The 25,166-nt window shown below is 41.9% G+C and overlaps 1 protein-coding gene across 1 annotated transcript in view; it reads right to left on the bottom strand.

Moving 5' to 3' along the window:
• lpp (LIM domain containing preferred translocation partner in lipoma) overlaps window positions 1–25,166 on the bottom strand; it is a 194,263-nt gene that overhangs the window by 94,683 nt on the left and 74,414 nt on the right. Inside the window, exons 5-6 of the mRNA XM_012861169.3 lie at window positions 14,358–14,461; window positions 10,419–10,541 (exon numbers count right to left, since the gene is read on the bottom strand). Coding sequence (XP_012716623.2) covers window positions 10,419–10,541; window positions 14,358–14,461 — 227 coding nt within the window. The remainder of the gene's footprint in view (window positions 1–10,418; window positions 10,542–14,357; window positions 14,462–25,166) is intronic.

Below are 25,166 nucleotides of genomic sequence, written 5' to 3' on the forward strand. Positions count from 1 at the left end.
CAAGTCACTAAACAGACACTGGGCCATTTGAGTCCAATGTAAGGCTATAGCTCTTGACAAGACACTCATCTTTGGATCTTTGATGTTTTATGAAGTACTGTGCCTTGCAAAGGTATCCATACGCAGAGGTGTGGCTTTGAGAGTTGTGATTTGGCACAGAGTCAGACTCGACTCACAAATTTAATAAACTTGACTTGGACTTTTACACCAATGACCAGGAATTTCCTTGGACATGAGCCACTTGACTTGAAAACGACTGATATCTTGCACCGAACATAAAGTGTGTTACAGTCGAACCGTGTCTGGAGCGCAAACCAGCCTGCTGGGCACCTCTGACCATCAGCCAGTACGATCCATCGAGCGCCTTGGTTACACAAAGTTGGGAAAATCAAATTAAACTGGAAAACATCACTCAAAACAAGGCGTAAGCTATACGCTATTTAAGTAACATTTTAATGCAGTCAGAAAAAGTGTCTGAGGAATTATTCTGAATAGCAAGCCTAGAGCCTTTCCAGCCGACCTGGAACACTTCTTGATCTTATTACTGATGCATACAACCAGCAGGGTAAGAAATATACCAGCGGCCTACACAAAGGTAAACGTGGCTGTTATTATTGGTCAGGCAAGAATTTCTTTGTTTGAATTTAATTGATGAGCGCTACCAGCCACAAGCTTTTAATCTGAAAACCTACAACTGACATGTATCCTAGATGTTTAACCTAGATGCAGCCTAAACATCAGCCTGGTGATGTACAAAAACGAAATAAATAAACGTCTGTTCCTCCAGGAAATACAACAGTGGCAGTAACAGACCAACCTGATACGAGTAGAAATTGAAGAGTTGAACGTATCTCCTCCTGCTACTACATGACAACCAGGCCCTCGTTGTCTCGATAATTCCTGTTTACTCATCCTGATTTAACATCATGACCGCTAAATGGTAAAAACGCTTCATCTCATCTCTTCGTCTCTGACTGCCACACTTTTAAACAGCTCAGAAACATTTTACGTACCGTTGCTCCATTAGCAGGGCCTGGTGCTTATTGCTCTGTTATGTATGTTCCCCGTGACGGAGGACAGGAAATTAGCTAATGAAACCATCCAATCGTAAACTGTTTTGCACACGTGTGAACTGACAGGGACCCAAAACTGGCTAGGGAGTTTATGCAGAGATGCTCCAACGCATCCTCCAGCATCCTGTCACTACCCGACGGTCTGGCCTTTCTCTGAGTCTCTCCTGTGTCCGATCTGGAATGCTCTCAGTCCTAAGGACCTCACCATCAGATGGGTGACAGCTCTTAGTGTACCACTGTAACGATATTATTCACTGTGTGTGAGTAGAAGGATTTTGCAGTTTAAATATTTAACAAAAGAAGCATTAAGTTCATGTCAGAGGAGCACCAGCTATTTACTAAATGGAAACCTCAGCTCCAGAGATCCCTTCAGACGGATCCAACACATGTACACCTTTCTCTACATGGATCTAAACAAAGCCAAGTGGCTTTATAATTGAGGTGGAACCACAGCAGTAAGTGAGTCACACGTCCTTGTTCCCATAAGTTCTGGCACTGCCAGAAGGCAGCCTAGTTGCAGCTGAATAGTTCTTCCTCTTTGAATCCATTAGGAAAGACGCTATTTCACATAAAACACTCCACGCAGACAGGCCCAAACACACATCTCAATGCAGAGAGACCCAAGTGGGGGGAAGTTTTTCATGGAGCTAAGTTTGTGTCATTTAGGAAGCCCGGGTTTTCAATATTTTATTCATTGAGCCACACATTATTGTTTCACAGAGTGCGGGTGAATCAGACAGGGAGAGCTTTTAAATTCCAACTTAAGTATTATTAAAACAGACAGAATCAGATCAGGGTGAGGTGCTACTTCAATGGAAGAGGCACACTGGAGTTTAATTGGGATAAAATGTCACCTTCTGAATGTGTAAAAATAACAGTAACCAAAGTGGTCGTAGAGTGGGTAGCTACTTAGCCACCTCATCTCTGTGAAAAGGGGAAAAAAGGAAAGAAGTCACTTCATACTTAAAGATTTTTATTCTTGACTTATCTTTCATTATAAAAATGATTGCTTGGAGTTTCATTTTCTTTGCTCCGGATAACTTCAGTCATAGGTTACGTTTTACCATGTGAAAAAGCGGAAGGGAACAACAGCAACAATTACCACCCGCAGAGCTTTGAAAATGTGACTCCCTTTGCCGAGCTACCAGGGGTGGGCCGGTTCCATCAATCTGGGCCTATGAAGAAAGGGAGTTTGGATAAATATCCCCCAAAACACAGAGAATGTACAGCTGCAGTGGATAAAAACTATTAAAATACCATCCAATGTTTCTTACCGCTAAACAAATGATGTTGAGAACATCCCTATTTCCAGATGCTGCTGAATCTCAGTAGGAAGGCTGCTGATTCATTTGTTTACTAGAAATGCACCACAGGTCAGAGTGAATTAGAGGTCGCAGCAGTCGGAGCTTCTGTGCGCCTCGGCTGAAGCGGCGCTGCGGCTCTGGAGCATGATGAGCACACTGTTTTGACACTCATCTGGACCTCCTTGTTAACTCCCCCACAACAGATCTGATGCGCTTAGACAGGCCTGCGTAGCATGTTAGCAGGCCTGGTTGGGCTCAGACCGGAGAGGCGCAGCACACTTGAAGGATTTAACACGAATATGCTCTCTTTTATTTCCCAATGTGGCCAAACAAGAGAATTTATGGAATATTAGAAAGGGGTTTTCCACACGCAGGGCAGGAAGACGAAAGCAGAACTGCGAGACAGCACAGAGGTTCTACCTAAACGCCGCAAAACTCTGACACCGCTGACTGGACTCAAACATTGAGCGGTACATTTGAACTTGCATCCAGTTAAAGCTTTTGTGTAAAGCATAATCCACAATTAAAGTATGAACATATTGTCACAACTCAGTTCAACAAGACAAGCCCCAGTTCACAGGAGACTGTGACTTAATCATGATCACTTCTGCTGAATTGTGCTGTTTTTCAGACCTGTTTTATGAGAAAGGGAAAGGTGACTAACAGATATGTGCAAACACCGCTCCAGCATTTAAATGAGCCTGTCACTCAAGCTGGAAACCTTTTCTCAGCAACAGATGGACCCTTACATATAGCTGGTATTTATTCCAGCAGTTATGGATTGCTTTTATCCCCATAAACTCTCAAAAACTGAATTATAAAAACTAAAACTAGCATTCAAGAATTAAAGTTTGTCAAATGCAGCTTTTGGAGCAACAGATGGCTGCTATTTCATGAATCACATATGATTTGGTGACCTACAGTATTTGAAAAGGCCAAACTATTCATTTCATGCATCACTTGCCAAAAACCTTGAGTTTGACACATTTGTTGTGATACTCATTCACTGACCTGCTGCTTTAACCTCCCTGATCTGTAATAGGAGGGGGGGGGACAGCAGCTTAATGATGCTACTTTTATTCATGTCAGCACATACTGTAGCTCGGCCATGTAAAAGTATTTATACTTATAAAACTAAACAAGGGTGGTGTGATTTTGTTTTTTAGGCACCTTTTCCATTTCCTCTTGACAGCTCAGTCAACCAAAGCATTAGTCAGAAAAGCAGCCAGAAAGCCTATGGTAGCTCTGGAGGAGCCACAAAGGTCTACAACTCAGGTGGGACATGTCAACTATTAGTTACAAATAGATTTGGGCTTTAAAGGGAGAGTAGCTGATTTTTCCAGAAGTTTCTTCAAGACCCTTTTTTATTGTTTTTTTCCCCCCAAGTCATGTAGAGGACAGAGCAAAAGAACACAGGCCAAAGGGAACTTTGTGGCTAAACAAACCAAAATGTTTGGTGGAAATCTAAATCTGAACACGTCACCCATACTGTGAAACATGAGAGGGGCGTTCACCTTTCTACGATATTAAGCATCCAGCCGGAGCTACAATAGAAAGGTTTAAATCAAAGTGTATCCATGTGTTAGACTGACCCAGTCAAAGTCCGGACCTAGATCGCTCTAAAGAACACACCGAATGGATGTTTTTTAAGTTACTAAAACGCAGTTGGATTTTAAAAGTGTTCGCCACACAAGCAGCACACGAGAAAACTATTTGTCATGTCTTTCATTCTCAATTACAATATGAAAATGAATGTGAAATATTTCTCATACCCATCATTACAATTTTGTCATGTAAATGTTGTCAAAATCTGACACCACAAGACATATAAGGAACCAATTAGGACCCAGATATCAGTATCAGGGTGAAAATAAAGTCTGCCGGCCAAACAAACTGGAACTCAAACTTGGTTAACTGTGACAAATGACAAACAGCATCCATGGTGGAAAAGCAGAGAGAACAAATGGGAAGCATATAATGATGACATTTCCTTACCCACCGTTCTGCCACAGAGAATACCAACTAAGGCAAACCAAATTGTTTTGATGTCTGAAGTACCAGTGACTGCTGCATGTTTGCAGGAACAATGCTTAGAGTTTTATGAACGAACACCAGCGTCCATTTCATTTCCATCTGTGAATCCGAACACACGAGGACCTCTGGCTGCTTCCAAATTCAATGCTGGGAGAGAGGGCTCCTCTTCAGACACTGAGAGGTAAGGAGGGGGCAGGGGGGCCGGCTCTGAGTCGGCTTCGGTATAAAGAGCTGCACATCGGGAGCGTTTCTTACTCGTTTGTTCGCATGAGTGGAAGATTACAGTGCAGCAGTCGTTGTGAAGCTGGAGCATGAAAACCGTGAAGCTGTAAAACAAGCGCTACTGCTGCAAAACAATGTACTGAAGGAGACCCAGGGCTGACTGACAGAAGCAGCTGGGCAGGGGAAAAAGGTCAACCTGAGTTAATCAGCTACAATCAGCATCAGGTGGGACGAGGGGGACCGCGTGCGTTTGTGTGCATGTCAAGAAACCAATCAAACAGAGAGCTGAACCTTCTGCACATGCAAACATATCTGAGGGAGAAGACACAGCGGAAGCACAAAAGGCCATTGTGATAAACGCAGGGATGTTGGAAAAGCAGGTCTGCATCATAAACCATCCGCTGCAGAGAAATCCTGATTAAAACGTGCGCCGTGCTGACACCGATGCCTCGGACTGTCGCCCATAAATGGCCGAGGCCTGCAGAACATTTGTGATAAAAATAAACACGCGGCGATTCTGATCCCGACAGGTAGAACCGTTCCAACGGGCCGTGCATTATGTCACGGCCACATTCAGGGGCCGAGCCCTCACCCAGCTGTACAGGTGCTCATCCATTTTTAAAGTCCTGCTGACAAAAGCTTTCAGACTCCAGCTCTAATACACGAATCCACATTTTTCCCTCCAAGAAAGCTATGCACTACTATATTTTATTTAGGGAAAAAAAAAAAAAAACATACAGCAGTTGATAAAGCTCACAATGTTTCATAACCACTTCCTTATAGTTGTGTGTGTGCTCGTTCACATTGTTTGTGAAGTGTTTTAGACGGAAGGACAAAGACTTAAGAAGCAGGCTTTCTAATTATATTCTTCACAGTGTTGATTGTCCAGACCTTGTAATACTAACAGCTAAAAGTAAGCAGGAAATGCAACATACCCTAGCCTGCACAGCTGTACATTACATAACACAAAAGACAAAGATGGCATTTATACAACGCTTTGTCCACCTATTGGTTGAGATTCACCAATCAGAGGCTTGAAGTCATGCTCCCTGATTTCTGCTCAGGTTTGAGCTGCAGATACATAATAATAATAATAATAATAATAATAATAATAATAATAATAATAATAATAATAATAATAATACCGTATTTGTGATATTTCTCCTAGTTTTCCTGTCTGTTATTTACCTGAGGGGCAGAGGCCACGTCACACAGTGTGTGTGAGGAAAGGTGGCGTTCACCTACAAGTTAAGAGCAGTGGTGGAGAAAGTACTCATACAATGTACTTAAGTAAAAGTACAAATACACAGACAAAAATTTACTCAAGTAAAAGTCAAAGTACCACATTATTATTTTACTTAAGTAAAAGTAAGAAAGTACAAGCTTTTAAAACTACTTAAGTATTAAAAGTAAAAGTACTTGCCAACCATACCTAACGGCTTATATAATGTCATTAAGTGTACCTATCGTATTTAGTTTTAATAAATCAGTAATGTACCATTTTAATGAGCAATGCTGCAGATAAAGCATGTTTTTATTGTGTTCACCCCCTGTGACAGTTTAGATTTAGATATTTTATTCTATGCATCAGAATTCCAGGGATCGATATTGATAGCGTTTAGCAACTTAACTTACCTCAATATGTTTTTTCAAATTTGATGGTGAATTTTTGAAAGATAGAATTTCATGCTTTCGGGGAAGGCAAAGGCGGCATTGGAATCTCCAGGAAGCGTTTTTTGACCCAGTTATTTCAAAGAAATCTTTCAAATAAGGCCATGGGTGGGGCAGGTCTTCTGGAGGATGACTATCCTTGGACTCCATTCTGGGAGTTAATGATTCTGCAGGTCCTGCGTACTGTGCTGCTCTTCTTGAGGGAGGGCCTAATGGTTATTTCCCGCTTTGATTTGGTTCAGCGGACTGATTCTGCTTTCGCCATTGGATACTTTCAAACTAATGAACAAATCAAAAAAACGAAATGCGTCTTGGATGTAACGAGTAACGAAACGCTGTATAGAAATGTAGTGAAGTAGAAAGTACAGATACTTACTGTTAAATGTAGTGGAGTAAAAGTAGAAAGTATCCATTATTAAATCTACTTAAGTAAAGTACAGATACACGGAAATTGTACTTAAGTACAGTAACGAAGTACTTGTACTTCGTTACTTCCCACCACTGGTTAAGAGTTTCTGAGTCCATGATCAGGCAGGGGAGTAACTTCTTCTTTCTCCTCTATCGTACATATTCACACACTGCTAAACGTACTGTGGTCTATTTGCTCAGTGCAGTTCCCTGTCCAAGAAGCCGGGATCGGACCGTCAACCAGAAAACACGCGCGTTCATCCTGCGCCTAACGGGAAAACAAAAAGATCAGAAAATAACTTGTTTTCTAAATGCTTGCAAGTAGTGAAAGGTGTGCCACCAGTTTTGAAAAGATATCACCATGATGTTCAAACAGCCCAGTAAAGTTATTTAGTAGAAGGTCTTTTTTTTCCATTTCACCCATATTTACAGAGAAAAATTATAAATATATATTTTTCCCTTCTGCAGGAGTGATTAAACCAAATGGTACAAAGGGTACACACTTATTGCTGTGGCAAAAACACTCATCTGCCTTGACCAGGAGGGTTTATCGAAGTTTATAAGAAGGTTATTATAATGTTAGAGTTACAGTGTTACTGAAATCATCTTTTTTAATAACGGTATGAGTAAAGAGCAATATGTGGACGTGTGTAAGCCACATTCCAAGGGATCAGACAGGAAGCTAAAGCACAAATAAGTCTTCCAAACAAAGAATGACGCTAGACGCACCACCAAAAAGCGAGTTATGACGACTTCACATGGCAAGATTTTTAAATTGTAGTATGATTTTCAAAACCTGAGGTACCTCACAGGACAATTTAAAAAAAAATCGTAGATATAACACTACAGTGTGCGGTGTACAGCCACACAGCAAGAACAACACGCCGCACACAAACAGATTTCATTTGCATTTAGATATCAGACGGAAAATCTCGCGCAACCTTTCGAGATCAAAAGTTCAGAGTAGGTAATCATGGCTGGCAAGGAAGAAGCAATGGTGAGAGAGTGTGGACTAATTTTACCATGTTATAATATGCTTTATATGAAACGTTGAACAAACATTTGCATTGCTGACACATTATGACGACCTGCATCTCTGACATCCACCGGACATTCTGGTGCGCCACGGACAGTGTTTTCTCCTCTGTGTTCCCATCGCCTCGCTTTCTGATTGGCTACACGTCACATTCAACAGGCGGCATGCTTGTTTGTCCTCGGGAAGCACCCCGCACGCTAGGATATCAGGCCAATCCAACATGTTGAACATCCCAGATTGAAGTGAGAGCGGTCCCAACGTCCTTCTGAGCGGACTAGATCTCTCTTAACACACCACACATGGCAGGAACATCTCATAAGACTATCTTAAGAGCCATCCTGATAATTGGGGCGGTCTTATAAAGATTGGATTATAAAACTGCCATAATTGTCTTGCCGTGTGAACCAGGTACTAAGTGCAACAAAGTCAAGATTTTGAAGAGGCCATGACAGTGCCCCAATCTCAGGTGTTTTGTAGCAGTTTGCTTCCAGCCCAGCCCTGTATTTGGCTCCATCCATCTTTGCATCAATGTTGACCAGCATCCCTGTCTACGGTTGCAGGTGTAACGTGACAAAATGTGAGAACGTTCACCTGTAACAAGGCGGGCTCATTAACACACTCACCCGTTCCTCTCAACACATCATGTCAAAGTCACAATGTTCACTTCCTTTCTTATAGTCTCTGTGTTGTCCTTAATAATTCTAACTTGGTTAATGCCCCCCCCCTCCCCTAGTAGTTCTAACCATGAAGCCAGTAGTCCCTAAAGCAAAGGACGTCCGCACCAGCAGCAACCACCCCCTTTTCTGTCTTTGTGTCGCTGTGAACCTCCCTGAAAACAGCAGGTTCCTCAGACTGTTTGCGAACCAAACTTTGTCTTGCGCCATTTCCCACATCGATGCCGTTTCCTATTTGAACCCAACCAGAGTGGAGAGTTTTCCCTGCACATGAATAAAGACTCACACACAAGGCTGGTGGATCTAAGCATGTGCATCTTATATGAGGGCACAGACTCTTGTCTGTAGCTAAATGAATAGCTCTGTCAATAATTTACCGTCTCAGCTCTGCTTTCCATCTTACGTACGCCTCCTTCATTAAATTACAAAAAAGAAAACATTCTGACATGGGAACAACACAGGAAACATCTACGGAATGAGCCTCTGAACACCTTTTATTGTTTTAAACTTAAGTGACCTTTTCTCTCCCCCCCCCTGTATGCGGTCCTGACAGATCCCAATCCTTTAACGTATTACAGTTTGCTCGACCATCTCACATGACATGATCTGATCGCTGCTCTAAGTCCCAAAGAGCTTCTCGCTCTAAACACAATTGCTTTGGAGTTTTTTTTTTTATTTTATTCACATGTCCTACATTTATTGTGTGTCAAACAATTTAGTTAACTGCCCAAGGGTTTGACTTTTCCCAAAGTTGCTCCCAATATCGGACTAATGATGTAGGCCAGGACTCATTTTAACACTACAGATTTTCCTTTTGCAGGATGCCACATTTGAAGAAAAAAACGGGAAATCTCTCATTTCTGTACAAAACATATGTTATTAGCTAACAACATTTTTCCTGCTGATTTGATTCCTTTGTGCATACACCAATTACATCTGTATCTTTCCGAAGCTAAGCAGGTGTGCCTGGGCACATGTGGCGCGAACGTGCCTTAAACAAAATCTTCCGCTGGCTGTTTATGCAAGATGGGAATAAAAGCCCTGCTAGGACCAGAATGCTGTTTGACCAGAACCGGTCCCACTCTGGATCTGTGCTCGGGTCACATGCTCATCTGTCAGCACATTGTTAAGAAACTAGAACTTCCACCTTGCATTTGGTTTTCTCCACAAACCAGTCAGGTAGTAGTTGCTTCCCCGGTCCGTCTGAACTCAGATGACATTTAGCCATACTGCAAAGGTGTTATGCTGTTTTTCAGTTTAAAGATATATGTTTTCCAAGTGCAATAAATGCACATATAGCCAGTTTCTCTAAACGATTTTAAGGCACACTGCATATTTTGCATGATTTCATATCAAATTAACTTGTTCAGGTTGTATTTAATATGTTAGGTGCAGTCTAGTGGCTGTGTGTATGATGCTACGGTTTAAATCAAAGTATAGAGTATATTAAAATGATTTGGTCTAAAGCATGGTGTAAATAATATAGTACACAGCAACAATAATGAATTATAGAAAAATAGTGTTCCAAAAACATTTTTAATATAAAAATTCTACATTTTACTATGAATTTACTGCAGCTATTTCTACAGTGGAAGAACTTTAATTATGAAACCTGCAAGAAAGGATGGATGGATGGATGGATGGATGGATGGATGGATGGATGGATGGATGGATGGATGGAGGTCTCCCCTCCTTTGACTGAATAAAGTGAAGCAAGGCTGTAGGACACCCATGTATCAAGCTAACATGGCCCTAAACACAGTATTATTTTAGCCAAAAAGAGATTTAATTTGTCACATTCACAATAGAGTAGGAAGAACCTTTAGCAAATGAAAGCAGTGAAGTAACAAATGTAGAAATTCACCTTTAAACTGTTTCCATAAGACTGAATGCACATGTCTAAGAGCCACCTGAGAGCTTCCTGGCTGCTTTGTGCAGGTTCATTTCAGTTTCCCCCGTGTTTCTGTGAAAGTGTGAAGTGGCGTTAGAGACGTACTTGCATGCTTCGTGGCTTATAGGGTGAGCTGCTCTCCAGTTCATCCAAGATGCTGGTGAGAGAGTCGATCTCTGCGTCCAGACTGGAGCGCCTCTCTTCCAGAGTCTTCTCAGGTCGTTTCATCTGAGAGAAAACATGCAACAAAGCCGCCTTTTATGAATGACCACACTTCTTCACTATACTGTCAATTCCACTTTGTACAGTAATTTATAATAAAAGGAGACTGTTTGTTATTTACTAAAGAAAGGGTTCCAACTAACCACTCAGGTGGAAACACTCCTGAAAATGTCTGATGATTTACTCTTATTCTTCCTGACAGGTTTTCTCCATCTCGGCAGCTCAGTTCCAGAGAGAACTGGGTTCTGGATCATACTTTTTAGGAGGCAAGTCTTACCCCCCGATTCCACATCCTCCGTGACGTTCACGTAAATGAACGTCCGACCGACTACGTTGGTATTTTAATTAATGAGAACGGTTCCACATCGTCCGTGACTACTCCTGACGTCACCGTCAGCGGACCCGCTCACCGACGTTCTCCATCAAATTACGGAATAACTCTAATTTTCTGCTCCTGTCCGGTCCATCCGGCTCCGGCCGGGTCAAGCTCCACAATTGCAAACGTAGCAAACTCTGCAGTTGCAGACAGGAAAGACCCTACCTTAACCAACAGTACCTACATTTTAAGAGCTTAACTACAATCTGACAAAAAAATTAGAGATACAGGCTTGATGTATTAAAGGGAATAATCTTGAAATGCCAAATTTTTTGTTGGAATAACAACAGATAAAAAAATCGGAATCAGTTGAAAATTCAATCTGCAGGTCAGATGTCAAAGAAAATCGGTAATTGGTGCCTTCCACAAAAAGCCAGATTGGTGCATGTCTAATTTTTTAAGCGTCTTTAGCTATACGTCTAGTTTTCTTAGACGCTTTCAAAATCCAAGTCTGTTAACCTGAGCCCCAGCTAAAAGAAAAATAACACACACCTATAGCTTGACAGGGTTAAACTGCCTTTTCAAGCTGCTCTCTAAAGTTAATGTCAAGCCTTCAATAACGGTGAGTAACTCCTGCCTCTGTGCCTTTGAAAGACACTCTCTCTTCCTTTCTTTTCCACAGTTCTTCCACTCCGGATTACAGTTTCCAAAGTTCACAGTTCACCTTGACCTCGAACAATCCTCCTGAAAGCCGTACATCAATCGCAGAGACTTCTTGGAGGGAGAAACGCAGCGAGAAGCGAGAGGCAAAGCATCGTCTGAGAGGGAGGCTTTTTGTAACTCCGTGCACTATTCACCTCCAGCTTCTTCCTGCTTCTTACATTTACAGCAACACGTTCGTCGCAATCCCAACCACAAAGGGGTTTCAAGCAGAGACAACAGCAGTCAGATTAAAGCCGGGATGTTTTCTAACTAATAGTGTCATCCTGCCCTCCTAATGGAGACGAGAACCGCCGTGTTTGTGAGGGAATTTGGTTTATGATAAGAGGCTTGAAAGCATCACGAACGCTACAACGGCACCTACTGATTTATTAATCTACACATTTCCGTTTTGCCTCAGAGAAATACGCTACCTCATCACATCATGAGACGCTAAATATTCCAGTAGCCGAGGCACAAATATTGTGACTGAGATATCTGGAAAACACTTAAATTGACCTGACCATTAGTGGCAGGGATTTCTGCTAAATTCCCGGGAATTTCTCCGTGAAATGACACGGGTATTTTTAGGGCTCTGAACTGCGCTGCACAACTGCGGGAAGACTTCTTGCAATTGCCTGCGGGGGCTTTTTGAGTTGGTTGGATCAATGACTGCTTCTTATTCTAATGTTATGTGTTTGGATTACCTGTCACAAGCTATTACGGGCAGGGCGTGCCTCCATTTGCAGCCGAGCGTCTCCCTAAAAACATCTAAGGCAACCGCGAGCGGGGGTAAACAAAGAGGCACACTAATGGCTTCGAACGAATCAACAAAGGAATAAAGAAGAAAAAAAAAAAAAAGATAGATATTCAAAAATAAAACAGCAGCCAAACTTGTTTAGGAGTGAAAACGTGGAGGATGAAAGGAAATGAGGCAGCGTTTGCGCTGTGTAGGAATTCATGATGATGTGGACGACGGCCAAGATGAGAGATTTGTCTGCTAAAGATTCAGCTTTTACATGTCATAATCCAGACATCTCTCTCTGCCTGGGCGATAAAGAGCACATTTCTGCCTAGCATTTAATCTCTGCGTTACTCATTTAGCATACAGAACTCCTCTGATAGAGCCAAGAGAAAGACATTCTGATTGATATCCATTTTTTTTTCCTCGCAGTAAGGAGGAAAAATGGAAGAAGTCGTGCTCTGGTTAGGGGACATAATTAGGACGACGGTTCTGTGTTAGGGAATTAAGCTGCCAGCCAGAGTCCTTTTAAAGGCCGAAGAGTAGACAACAGGAAGTCTGAGATGAATAAACGAAGACAATAATAAAATTACAGAGCCAAATTTAAGAAGCTGAAACAGTAGCTGGCATAGTAATGAAAAAAAGGCATTTATTGTTTGTTTTTTCCTCAAAAATGTATATTTGTCTCTTTTTCCATTTGAGGCCTGCAACATACCGACTAGAGCCGAGGTGGAAAGGCTTTGGGTTCTTTCTAATGCCGCCATTCCTTCTTACAATACAAACAGCTGACACACTTAATGGGTCTGAATCTGGTCCCTTTTCTATACTTACAGTTTAAAATGTATACTTCATCATCTTTACCTCTCTGAGCTGCTAATTATCATGTTTTGTGGGGTAGAAGGAATTGCTTTATGTCTTTCAGTGACATAAAACATTTTTTTTAGCTTTGGCTAAACATCACAAGTAGTTTCATATATATAATATATATATTATATATATATATATAAATATATATAATATATATATATATAAATATATATAATATATATATATATATATATATATATAATATATATATATATATAATATATATATATAATATATATATATATATATATATATATATATATAAAAAGAAAAAAAACTTGTATTATTTCTCAAAAGTTGGAGAAGGTAAACATGAAGTACAGATCTGAAACTATAAGTAGCAAAGGGACCAATATCAGACCATTAGGTGTTACCGAGTGAGAAAGAGCAGCACAGCCGTTGTGATTTGGCTGCGTAAAATCAAAGCACTACTGCGGAGCTTTGAGGATTTGCTGAAATGTTCGTATAGATTTCTAGTAAGGGAAGTTCCTTTTGTTCCTTGCTGCTCATGTGTCTGTGAGCCCCGGCCAACTTTAAACGCATGAGAGGGAAGCAGCTCTATCGGCTGGCTCAGCCCTACATTCCTTTAAACAAAAGCATCCCATCAAGAGCTGATATTCCAGTGGCACCTTTTAAATCTACAGCACGAGTCAAAGCTTGTTGGTCAGTTCTCTAATGAGCAGAGCAATTAAGTTACGCATTGTCTTATAATTTGGACACAGAGTGTTTGGATTAAGCACACAGTTTTTATTCTTGCTGCTTACGCTGAACAAAGGAATGTGAAGCACTCGGAGGATTTCTCAGCAGAGGTCAAGTGCTGGGAGAGTCAGTGAGAGCTCAGAGGCCACATATCCCTGGGGGCCAGATGCCTGTGGGTATTATGACTCGCAAGGCAGAGATAAATGACCCAGCTCCACCATTAGGTGTCAGCCTTCCATCCACCCTGCGTCGGAGCTGCCAGAGGAAATAAAGTAAAGCGTGTGTGTGTGAGTCCATGGGTTCAGAGCACCTGGATCCAAGCTGCATCTGGGAGCCGGACCTCTCTGCAGCTGGCCGCAGCTCCGATTGAAAGATACGTTTTGTTGGACATGAATGCAGCGCAGGACCCGAGGCCATCTCTGCTTTCTTCGCTGACTCTATGAGAGTTACTGACAGAAATATGTAACACTGCAGCAGCAGCAGCAGCAGCTTCTCTTACCTGGTAGTCGTAAGAGTTATCCGGTGGCGGAGGAGGGAAGGAAGTCGGTGATGATAGGATACCGGTGGAGTCTTCGGCAGGTGGCGGAGGGGGAGGGAAGTCCACTGGGATGGAGGATCACACACAAAGAGAAAAACAATATAAAAAAACACTTTATTAAACACTTCCTCTTTTTCCTACAGCCCAACAGTCACAATTACGAAAGAGCTGAATACAGATTGTTAAAAAAAAAAAAAAAGCTTCTTTTTTTTGGACACTTTCTTTGCAAGAAGCCGAGCTGGCTGCCGCAGGTGCAGGAAAGTATAAGAATACACATTTACAGACAGAGACTAACATGCAACAGGCTGCACAGTCAGTTAATAACACAGGGCTCACCGAGCTGCGACACCAAATACCCCTTCTATGCAGAAAGTACTGTTTCTGGCTGCAGTCACTTCCAAAAGTATCCACACACCTTAAACTGGACCAATCTGAACATGCCTTGATCTAAACCAGGGATCTGCAATCCCGGCCCTGAAACTTTCAGATGTGTCCCTGGTCCAACACACCGCAATCTAACGGCTGGATTATCTTAAAAAATAAGTTTCATAAAAACTCCTTAAAATGGAAAGTTTTGCTGCTGTTTTAATTGGAAGATGTGGTGTAAATAGGAGCGAGACATGCAGACTTTTACTCAAAAGCAAACTTTGGCACATCCATTTTTTTAGGCAGTATCAACCAACGTCTGACCCATAATCTGTTTTAGAAGTTGAGAAAAAAAATTATTGTAGATGGAGAAAATTAAAAACTAATCAACACCCCCCCCCCCCCCCCCAAAAAAAAGTGGGGTATTGAGTGGCTTTTCTTAATAGGGCTAACATGCAAGAACAAAGACTTACAGACCCGTTTTCTGCAAAGTAAAGACTACTGTGTTTGTTTTATTGAAATGGTATTTTTAGCCTTTAGCTTGGTGTTTTAGTGGAGTAAAACAGTAAAACTGACCTTTCATTTTCTTCCTTTTTAATAAGAAAAAATATATTCATCATGACCCGTAAGTACTTTCAACTTGACTTTGGCCAAGATGGTGAAAGGTTTAGACAGCGCTGGAAGGTGAACCGCCACCTTCGTCTTCAGGCTTTTCCAGCTTCTAACAGGTTTTCTTCCAAGATCTCTCCATCCATCTTGCCTGCCTGACCCCCGTCAAAGTCCTTGCAGAAAAAAAGCATCCCCTCAGCGTGATGCAGCTACCATGATGTTAAACCATGGGATGGTTGCTCAGATTGATGTGCTCCCTCTTTGTATGGATTTCCACCCCACAGGGCATTTTGCACCATCTTTCACATGTTTGCTGCATCCCCCCACATGGCTTCAGAGAAACTGACTTTCCTAAAGACCACGGGTGTGGAGCGCATGACCACTAGTACCCAGCTTTGGAATTTTGCAGCTCCTCCAGAGTTACCAAAAGGTCTCTTGGCTGCTTTTCTGGTTCATTTCCCTCCAGTGCTAAAAAAACATGTATGGTTTTCGTTCCTTTCCCATTATGTGCAACTTTGCATTGGTCTATCACATGAAATCCAAGTAACATGCACTAAAGCTTGGGGTAGCAATGTGCCAAAAGGTGACTTGGACTAAATTCACAAATGCAAGATTTCTTTACTCGTTGTACATATAAATCAAGACGTATCTGACAGAAGAAAATCTATTGCCCTTATTCCTGCAGTGGAGTGCACTATAGTTTAGAGCCAGTGTCTTGGCAAAGTGCTGAGAAATTAGCACTAACAGCTGAGTTAATTGATTCATCTTCATTTGCCTGAACTGTTATCTGTCTCCAGCTGTAAAATCAAATCAGGCGTTTTCAAAGAGGTCACAGAGTTATTAGAGAGAGAAGGAGAGTGGAGGAGACAAAGAAGCAGTGCCTCGTTATCCCTCGTCAATCGACTGACACACATAATTGCAGCAATTTGCTTAACTAAGAAGTAGTAATCTGCGGTAAGCACGGGTGTTTTTTCCCTCCCCTGCTCCCCGAGATTGAAAATGTAAATGTCATGTTACAAACCGGCACACAAGGTGTCCGCTCTGCCAGAGGACACGAAACATGCCAAATGTGGAGTTCTGAAGTCCGCGCTAATCCAAGGATTGCGTCGTGCCACATGTTTCAGACAGGATAAGGAGGTTCTGTGCCAAATTAAATTCTGATTTGGCTCCTCTCGGCGCACGACTTACACTGAATCATTTGACCATGTACTTCTAAGTACCAAACCAGACATGAGCTTTGCAAATTAAAGGCTTTTATGACACGTAATGGGAATTTGTTCCAATGCTAAGACTTTGATGAGTCCTGCTCAGAAATTCCATTTGCTTTCCGTGGCTTTTATCTGTTTTCATTAGGATCTAATTGATGTCATCAGTGTAGTTTATCCAAGGCAGCTGACCAAATTAATTAAGCGCGGTCTTCAGCCGCCTCCACAAAAAAAACACACCAAAGGAAGGGAGACGGAGGGATAATGCGGCGCGGTGCAAACTGGACACGTCTGCGTCTCGAACGGGGCTACACCGAGGGGAAAAAGCGAGCGCTGCATTAAAGATTCCTGCCGGGTGCTTGAGGCCGTCCATGTGAATTGTTTATATAATAACCTTGTGACCTCCTTGAATCCCTCCAGAGTGTAACGGCTCCTCTGAACCTCTGGGACCCGACGAGAGACAGGCCTCTCGACAACAAGGCTCTTTTTGCCAGAGTGCGACACATGTAACTCGCGGCTTAGGGAGAATTAGAACATTAAGCAAATGTACATTTCTGTCAGACGCCCAACATGTTTAGGACTTATCGTTTCATGGAAACACAAGAGTTGTAAATGTTTCAGAGATGCATGATTTATTGAAAAGGTCGTATGCTTCTGTATGTGGAACAGGAGTCACTAAGCGTCTCTGCTGAAAGGTTCTTTCCGGGGTATTTGGCCCTCTTCTCCTGCCGTTCCTTTACCGTGCCAGTTATTTAGGGCCGAAACAAATTCACGTGCTGCTGGTGTTTGTATTCCCTGCAGTCCCTTCAAGCATAACCGTTCGCTCTCAAATGACTGCACTCGACCTTGAAGTGGTTTGTTGTCTATTCAGGGTCAGCGGAGAAACAGCCGCTTAACGGGAGCCGTGCCTTTCGAATCAAGCTGCATGTGATGTTATGGCTCATTTCCATAATTGCACTTTCTATAAAAGGAGTTGCTCTGGCTTTGAAATGGAGCTGCGTGAAATGCTGTGTCGGCATTGACAGTGCAACAAATGCGCGTGCAGTAGTCGTTATGCAAGATGTCAAATAAGGCAAATTAACTCAGTCGTGTTCGGTTGCAGCTGTTCTGCTCAAAACAAGCTTGAAAATAAAGCCTGTTTAATATAATTTAGTGGAAATTTACTCTAGAGAAACAGGGAAGAGAAAAGTCTACTGTGAAAATAAATGAGGGCCTGGGAGGATGAGTCAGTTACTCCAGTAAATATTTGTAGCCATGCCACTTGTTACTTTTTCTGTTCAAAAGGAGAAACTCCTTCTATTTTTACTGAAGGGCACCGAAAAATTGGCGGTTTACTAAAACTGGCCAATATGGAGTTTTATCCAGCAATCAGGAAAATAAAAATTGTCTTCCAATCAGTGAAGGTGCCATGCGACGTGCTACCAGGGCGAAGAAGCAACACTGGTGTAAATGCGGTTACTGAGTTAAAAAGGGTCAAAGTATCAGAGAGGTGTTCAAAAATAAAAAAGCATGGAGATGGATTTACAGAAGCCAATATATTAGATAAAAAAAAACATGCCTAAGAAGACAATTTCCATGGAAGAGGGTGAAGGAGGAGCTCTATTATGCTGCCTATAATCAGCTGCGAAACAATAAAAACTTTTGCTCTAAAAACCGGCAATATCCGAAGGTCCATGGCACTATAATCTCAGTGTGGTAGATTTTACATTGTCCCTTCAAGATATTGTGTTGACTTTTGAAAGAGGACTTTAAATATGTCATTTACAAGTTGTACTGAGCTTTGGAGAATTTTGTTATTTGAATTTTTCAGCCTATCTGATTATTTTAATTTCCTTAGAAGATACACACCTTCAAAAGTGTCTCTAATGGGCCTTGTATAATTCAGGCTTTCCAAATAGAGCCTTTCAAGTTGCTTTATAAATATTTCAAGCGTTTCTCATACAGTAGAAAACACAATTTTTCAATGTCGCCATTTTTTCTTAGTTTTGTGCCGCTCTCCTAAACACAAACTGTTTGAAGCTCAGCTGTGTTCTTTCAGGCATCTTCTCTGCATACAGTGCTTTGGAAAGCTACTCATCCTCATTGAACCCTTTCACTTTGTCAAATTACAAAAAGCATCTATGCATTTAATTGGGGTGTTATAGACCAACAAAAAGCACCTCCCTAATGGTGAAGTGACAGGAAAAGGACACATGGGTTTTCAACATAGTATGTTGATCATTTGCATTCATCCCACTTGAGAAAATACTTTCCGGAAACCATCTTTTATTGACATACTGCCACAAGTCTTCGTCTAGAGACCAAAATTCTTGGATTGACTGACGCTCCAAACGTAAATCCTACTCAGCAGCTCCTGCAGAGAAACATGCGTCTTTGCTGCTTCTCTCCTCGCCTGGCTGGTCAGTTTAAGAGAATGCCCATGTCTTGCTAAATTGTCAGCTGTGCCATACCGCTTCCCTTTTCAAATGATGAATTGAACAGTGCTCTGTCAAGATGTTAAATACTTGGGTTAATGTTTTAGAACGCAACTTGTCCACAGCTTTGTCCCTGCCCCATCTGCTGGGAGGTTGTCTGCACCACAGATGTTCTCTAAAACCCCTCTAAAACATTTCTATTAGGACGACCTTCACCACATAGTTTGTTTCCATCATTACTATTACAATTTGAATAACTACATTTAATACGATAGTGTAAAGGAATCCTGAGTTGAGCCAGGCCAAAGTGCCAGTACATTTGTGATACATTTGCGCATCACAAATGAGTCACACGTCTTGAATGGACATGCTTTCTTTTCGCAAAACTAAATTAATTTGAGTGCATGAGGGCAGTCGCAGCTCTGATTACATTTGGAACTCGGCTCCTGGCTGCAAATTGCAGTTTGATGTGTATCTATTCAGGCGTAATTTAAGGGAATTTTATATATCTGAGCAACATACAGATGAGGCCGTCCCATCAGGCTGGCATGGCAAACCTCAGGGATGACTGTTAAATCCCTGATCTGTGAACTCCCTCTGAAAAGCTCCAGCTGCAGACAACGCAGCGTAGTTAGAACTTGAACCGGCAACGTACAGATCCTCCTAGTGTTTCTCTGTAACACTGGAGCCAAATGCACGCGTCTGACAACACGCTCCCCAGCTATTTATGGACAGGTCTGGGTGTCTCCACCTCAGGAATCATCACACCTGACTTGTTAGGAAATAATCTGCTGATCTGACAACATTTTATTCTCAGTGAGAATCAGATTATAAGATTATTCAGGTGAAAAGTTTGCGTGGATTTCTTCACACTTTCCCCTTTACTTTTATACATCCCGAGTTGTGCTTAAAACATTGTGCGGCAGGTTTTTGTGTGTAGGCAGGATTTACACACGAGGAACCGGGGCTTTGACTCAATCCAGGACTTTCCATTTCTTAATTCTCGGCCAGTCCTTGGTGGATTTCCGGGAATATTTCGGGTCATTATTTTGTTGCAGGGTCCAAGTTCTGCTTTCAGCTTTGATTTTTATTTATTGTCTCACGTTTTAATCAAACAGCCGCTGATATAAGGTAGAATTAAAGATGGATTGTATGATAGTGAGGTGGCCAGGTTGTGCAGCAGTAAAAGTTCTCCAAACCATGACACTTTCACTGACATGCTTCACAGTAAAATTTATTTTAAATAACATTTCTTACCTAAATGTATGTACTACTTTGGGTTATTCTACCAAATATAAGCCCAACAAAATATATTGATGTTAATAGTGGAGTATAATGTGAAAAATCTGAGGATGTGGGGAGACTGGAGGGAGGCATGTCACAAGCATAGGATTTCTGCAGGTGCTCTGGGTCAGATTTCAGAAACATCAATATAAGGTTTACAGGCCACTCTAAATTGTTTGTGGTTGTGTGCATGCATGGTTATAGTTTCCTGGGTTTATAGACTGGCAACCTGTCCAGCAGGTGCCTCGTCTCTCGCTCAAGCACTGTTGGGCAGGGCTGCAGGCCAATTTGTGGATTTTTTCAGGACTACGTATAGAATATCGTTCTGGTCCAAATGTGAGTCTGAATCAAAACAGAGAGAATATAGCAAAATTAGCAACAGAATATGTGCAAAGCATAAAAAAAACAAATGTGTTCTTCTGGTTTTGCGCTAAAGCATGTTGATGATTTTATATATGAAAAAAAAGGGGGGTGAATAAGACAAATGTTTAATGTTCAAAGAAAGATTCTTCTGACTGGACGTCATCCGTCTTTTCTCTGTATTTTACTACTTCTCCTTTCCAGATGGAAATGCCTAAGCTGCCTTCTTTTCTCATATAAGACATTCTTCTTGTCTGTAGTGAAACTGTGACGTATCAGACTAGTTTTTTTTTTCCACTCAAAACAAATCGGAACGTGGAGGTTTGTACAAAACCATTTTAGCCAACTTGTCTGTAAATTTTTTTAAATGACTTTGCATCAGTAACAGGCTGTGTCTTAAGAGCACGATTCACAGCAAGTTCCCTCCACAGACATCAGCTGCCGGGTTTACTGAAAAACACTTCCATGCTCAAATCAAACCCTAAAAAAAAAAAAAAAAAAAACATAAAAATCTGCCCTTTTACGTCACCCAATATTTCTGTTTGTCATAAATCAAAAACCAACAGAGCTCAAAGCGGGCGAGCACCCTCTGTGCTGCGGGTGAGCGCCGCGCTAATGGTGTCGTGCTTTCAAGCAGCGTGCGGCAGGCTGAGGGAGAACGACTCCTGTGCTGTGAATGAAACCGACTCCATTTGTGACAATTGGGAGATGAAAGCTCCAAGTGAGCGCTAATGAGAGAAGCAGCAGGAACACCTCCTTAATACGACAACTTCCCCTCCCTTTATTGAGCAATTACTTTTAAGTAGCTGCTTTGTGAACGAGGAATCCTAATCAGTGATTAAAGCTATTGGAGGGGCCGTAAGAGGTATAATTGGTTATCGGGCCAACCAGTGTTGTTAACCAGATGATAAGAGTGGAGCGATGGAGCCAGCTGTGACACCGGCACTAATATTAGACTTTGTTTTTCAGATTAGAGATGTTTATGGTGACTTCCCTTACCAAATATGACTAACTGCAGTTAATTAAATTTCCTACTTGAATTAAATGCTTTGAATGTTCCTGCTAAATCAACAGAACAGCTCTGATGGAAATACACTACAGAACGAGAAACAAGCCTCAGCAGGCCACGTAGAAATCTTTTTATTTTTTTTATTTTAAAGTAGTTGGGGGATTAGTTACATCTGCGGGGGAGGAGGATTATACAGTGAAGGTTAAGCATATGTTAGTAGATTTGCATATGTACAATATTGTCAGAGTTGCATGTGTGTACGTGCCGGCCATCTGGCTTATAAGGACTTAGCAAAAAGCCCGGTGCAGAACGTGAAGGGCCTCCTCGCATAAAGTGTCCCACACTTCACAGAAAGGAAGAGGCCGCGAAGGAAAGAAACCTAAAATACAGGGCGAGGGTGCGTTTGGCTGCACACACGGTGGAAATTATCTCCAACAACCTGAGCTTGATTTACGGCTGAAAGCTGGAGTCGCCGCGGTCTGCGAGCCTCTGAATGGTGCTGTGAGGAGCCAAAGAAGGGAGGGCTGTTGGTCTACATGTGGAGCTGAACTGTTAACAGTCACACAACCTGAGTTCAAAGATTCCTGAGAAGGAAGAAACTGGAGTTGTTTTTAGGTCTGCGAAGACATCCGATCCAAGAGGAATCCTCAGCTCTAACTGGCTGGTGGGGAGTCTCTGGTATTCGAACCTATGTGGGGTCTTCAGCACCTTCTGGGTCACTCAGTTCATTAACATATCAATGCCTGTGCCCTACAAACTATGCGAGTCCGCGAGTCGACGCTGGTGAGGTCTGCAGGACCACAATATCAAACTATAACAAATAAAAAGGGGATAGTTTTGGAAGTGTGGTACTGTTAAAAGTTTATTTTGTTTTGGCATCTGGATGTCATGAAAATCCCAGAGGCTCAAGCTAACCACAACGGCAGCTTCTACCACCTTAAAGTAGCACTAATGTATACTCTTCTAAGTCCCGGTGATGGTAATCTAAGTGTTCATGAAACTATTGAGGGGTTTGTCATCTGCCCCTACTGTCTCTGGCCGAAAAAACACTCTTACAACTTTCTAAGCACCGACCTGGTGGCAGTCTCGCGGCCCTTTTCTCATTCTTTCAGTAAGATGAAAAGGTATACGGCAGTTCAGTGTAAGGTCACTGGCAACAATAGCAGTGTTACTAAGTCCGCTTATTATCAGCGAGTTTTTTTTCTTGAGTCGCATGTAAATGTTGTGAGTTGCTGTTTACTGGGCTTGTCTTTGACAGTGAAGTCACTTTTTGGGCTACAAAATAAGCGACTGTAAACAAGAGCTATAAAGAGGCCTACTAGCACTGCTGGGTTACAGTGAGCGGGCTAAAACTATCTGTACGTATACGCCAACAAATTTTAAATTATGCAAAAACTGGGGTGAGATGATATGTCCAGGTCAGGAGACGACAAAATGCAATACGTTGTTCTTTCTCAACACTCCAAATGTTTTACAAATCCCACACTATGACTTTAAAAAGAAGTCCACCAACAGTGTACATAATTTAGTCCACTATGTAGATGGCTAAAACCTGATCTATTTATTTCTAAATTCTAAAGTGGTCCAAATGCCATTATAAGCTATTCAAATTGAACATTTTGAGTTTTTTTCACAAATGAAATAAAAGTTTCATTAATCTCAAATTCTGTTTTAAAGAACGCTGAATTATCTTGTTCAGACTAGAAATGACCGAATGCAGTCCTGTCACATTAAAAAGGATCCAAAAGCCTGTTTCTGTGCCACGGGGAGCAAAAACTCCAAAGCCGATGAAAACCTTTAGCAAAGTTATCAGTTAGCTGGTTGGCATGGGGATCCATGTGTTTACACATCACATGTATCACTTCCTTTTCTGTCCCTAAAATGCTGTAACCATCAGGATCCCCAGGGGCTTGGTTACTTAGTTGTAGGTTCCTGGGGATCCTGCAGTTCTGTTTGTGTTTTCTCACTTTAGTGTTTATTTGCCTGTCTGTTAGATCCGGTTCCTGTCGTTAGTCAGTTTCTGTTCAGTATTATTTTAGCAGTTCTTTTGGTTATATCTGTTCAGTCACCATGTATCCCCGGTTAGGTTCCGCTCCCCTCCTGTCTGTCGGATCAGTGCTCTCTCTCTCTGTTAATCACATTTACACTTTTAAACCTGTGTTGCTGCTCCGCCTGCCGGCCCTTCTGTTTTCTCCACTGTTTAGTCAGCCTGTTCAGCCACACTCATTGTCAGGTCCTCCGTAACGCCATCATGTTCAGCTCCTAGCTCAATCCTGGTCCTTGTCTTGTCCTTGCCTTGTATGCAAGTTTTGCTTAGTTCATTTATAATAAGCCTACCTGCAATTCATCATGCCGCTTCTGAGTTCTGTTCTGCAACTTGGTCCACCAACAAACACTACAATCATGACGGTCACAAAAATCAATATAAAATCGGGCGTAGGCTTCTTCACTGTGTTTGTAGCCGAGTGACCAAAACCCCGCAGTTTGTGAGCAGACGTGGTCTGAAGATTAATCTTATTCTACAAAATGTTGTCACACCCACACACAACGCTGTTGCCAGCATTATATTAACTTCCTTTCAAGCTCTTGACAGAACCTTGCTTCAGTAGATCTTGCTTTATCCCTTTAAGGAACCAGAAATGTGCAGCCCCTTCCACACAAACCGGACAAACGCTTAAAAGTGCTTGGTGTCGGTCCACATGTTTTATCTCTGCATCCTGGACCCAAATGAGCTGTGGCAGAGGTGGAGAGCACATTGTTTTGAGATAATTATGGACCGGTTTTGTTCCACCTTCCGCTGGTGAAGAACAGCTGAGCCCAGCTCTAAATTAGTATGATATGTATAGAAGAGTGATTTATGGCTTCATTTGGTCTAGAGATGCTAAGGAGGGATTTGAAGCCTTTGGAGATATACTTGTCTTAAGCGTAAAAGTCAGAGAAATCGGCTACTCAGTGAAGTACTAACAGAGGGAAAACAGACAGATTATCTTTTCACATAAAAGTTAAGAAACTGATATTGAAAGAAGGGTTCAAAGCAACAGTCTTTCTTATCTGGGTGCCCAAACAATAAATTGCCTTCACATTCACTGAAATGTGCGGTTGGTGAGGTTTTCTAATGAGTCAAAAAGAGATATTCATCAAAGGTGGGAAGCAAAGCTTTGTTGTCTTTTCTTCTAAACAAGCCTGAGCGAGAGTAAATGAAGCCAGTCAAATGTCACTGCAAACAACCACCGCTGCGCACACCCAGCTAGTTTCAGAACACGACACCTTTCAGCCCCTGCCATGACGGGAATCTCCTGCTGCAGAACCAGGTATTCTCTGCCTCGACCTCCCAGGGTATTTCAGGTTTTCTCATCTATTAAATTGGAGGGTATGTCCAGGGTAGCATATGAGGTGAGCCGTTATCTTTTATTTCAAGGAACCTTAAAGGTTGTCAACAGTCTGAGCACCTAATAGGTTACTTTGCAGACATCATAAAACCAAATCAAACACCAATAAAAACAAACCCTTATTATTTTAGTGC

This window comes from Fundulus heteroclitus, chromosome 9 (genome assembly GCF_011125445.2).
Source record: "Fundulus heteroclitus isolate FHET01 chromosome 9, MU-UCD_Fhet_4.1, whole genome shotgun sequence".
Classification (NCBI taxonomy): Eukaryota; Metazoa; Chordata; class Actinopteri; order Cyprinodontiformes; family Fundulidae; genus Fundulus; species Fundulus heteroclitus.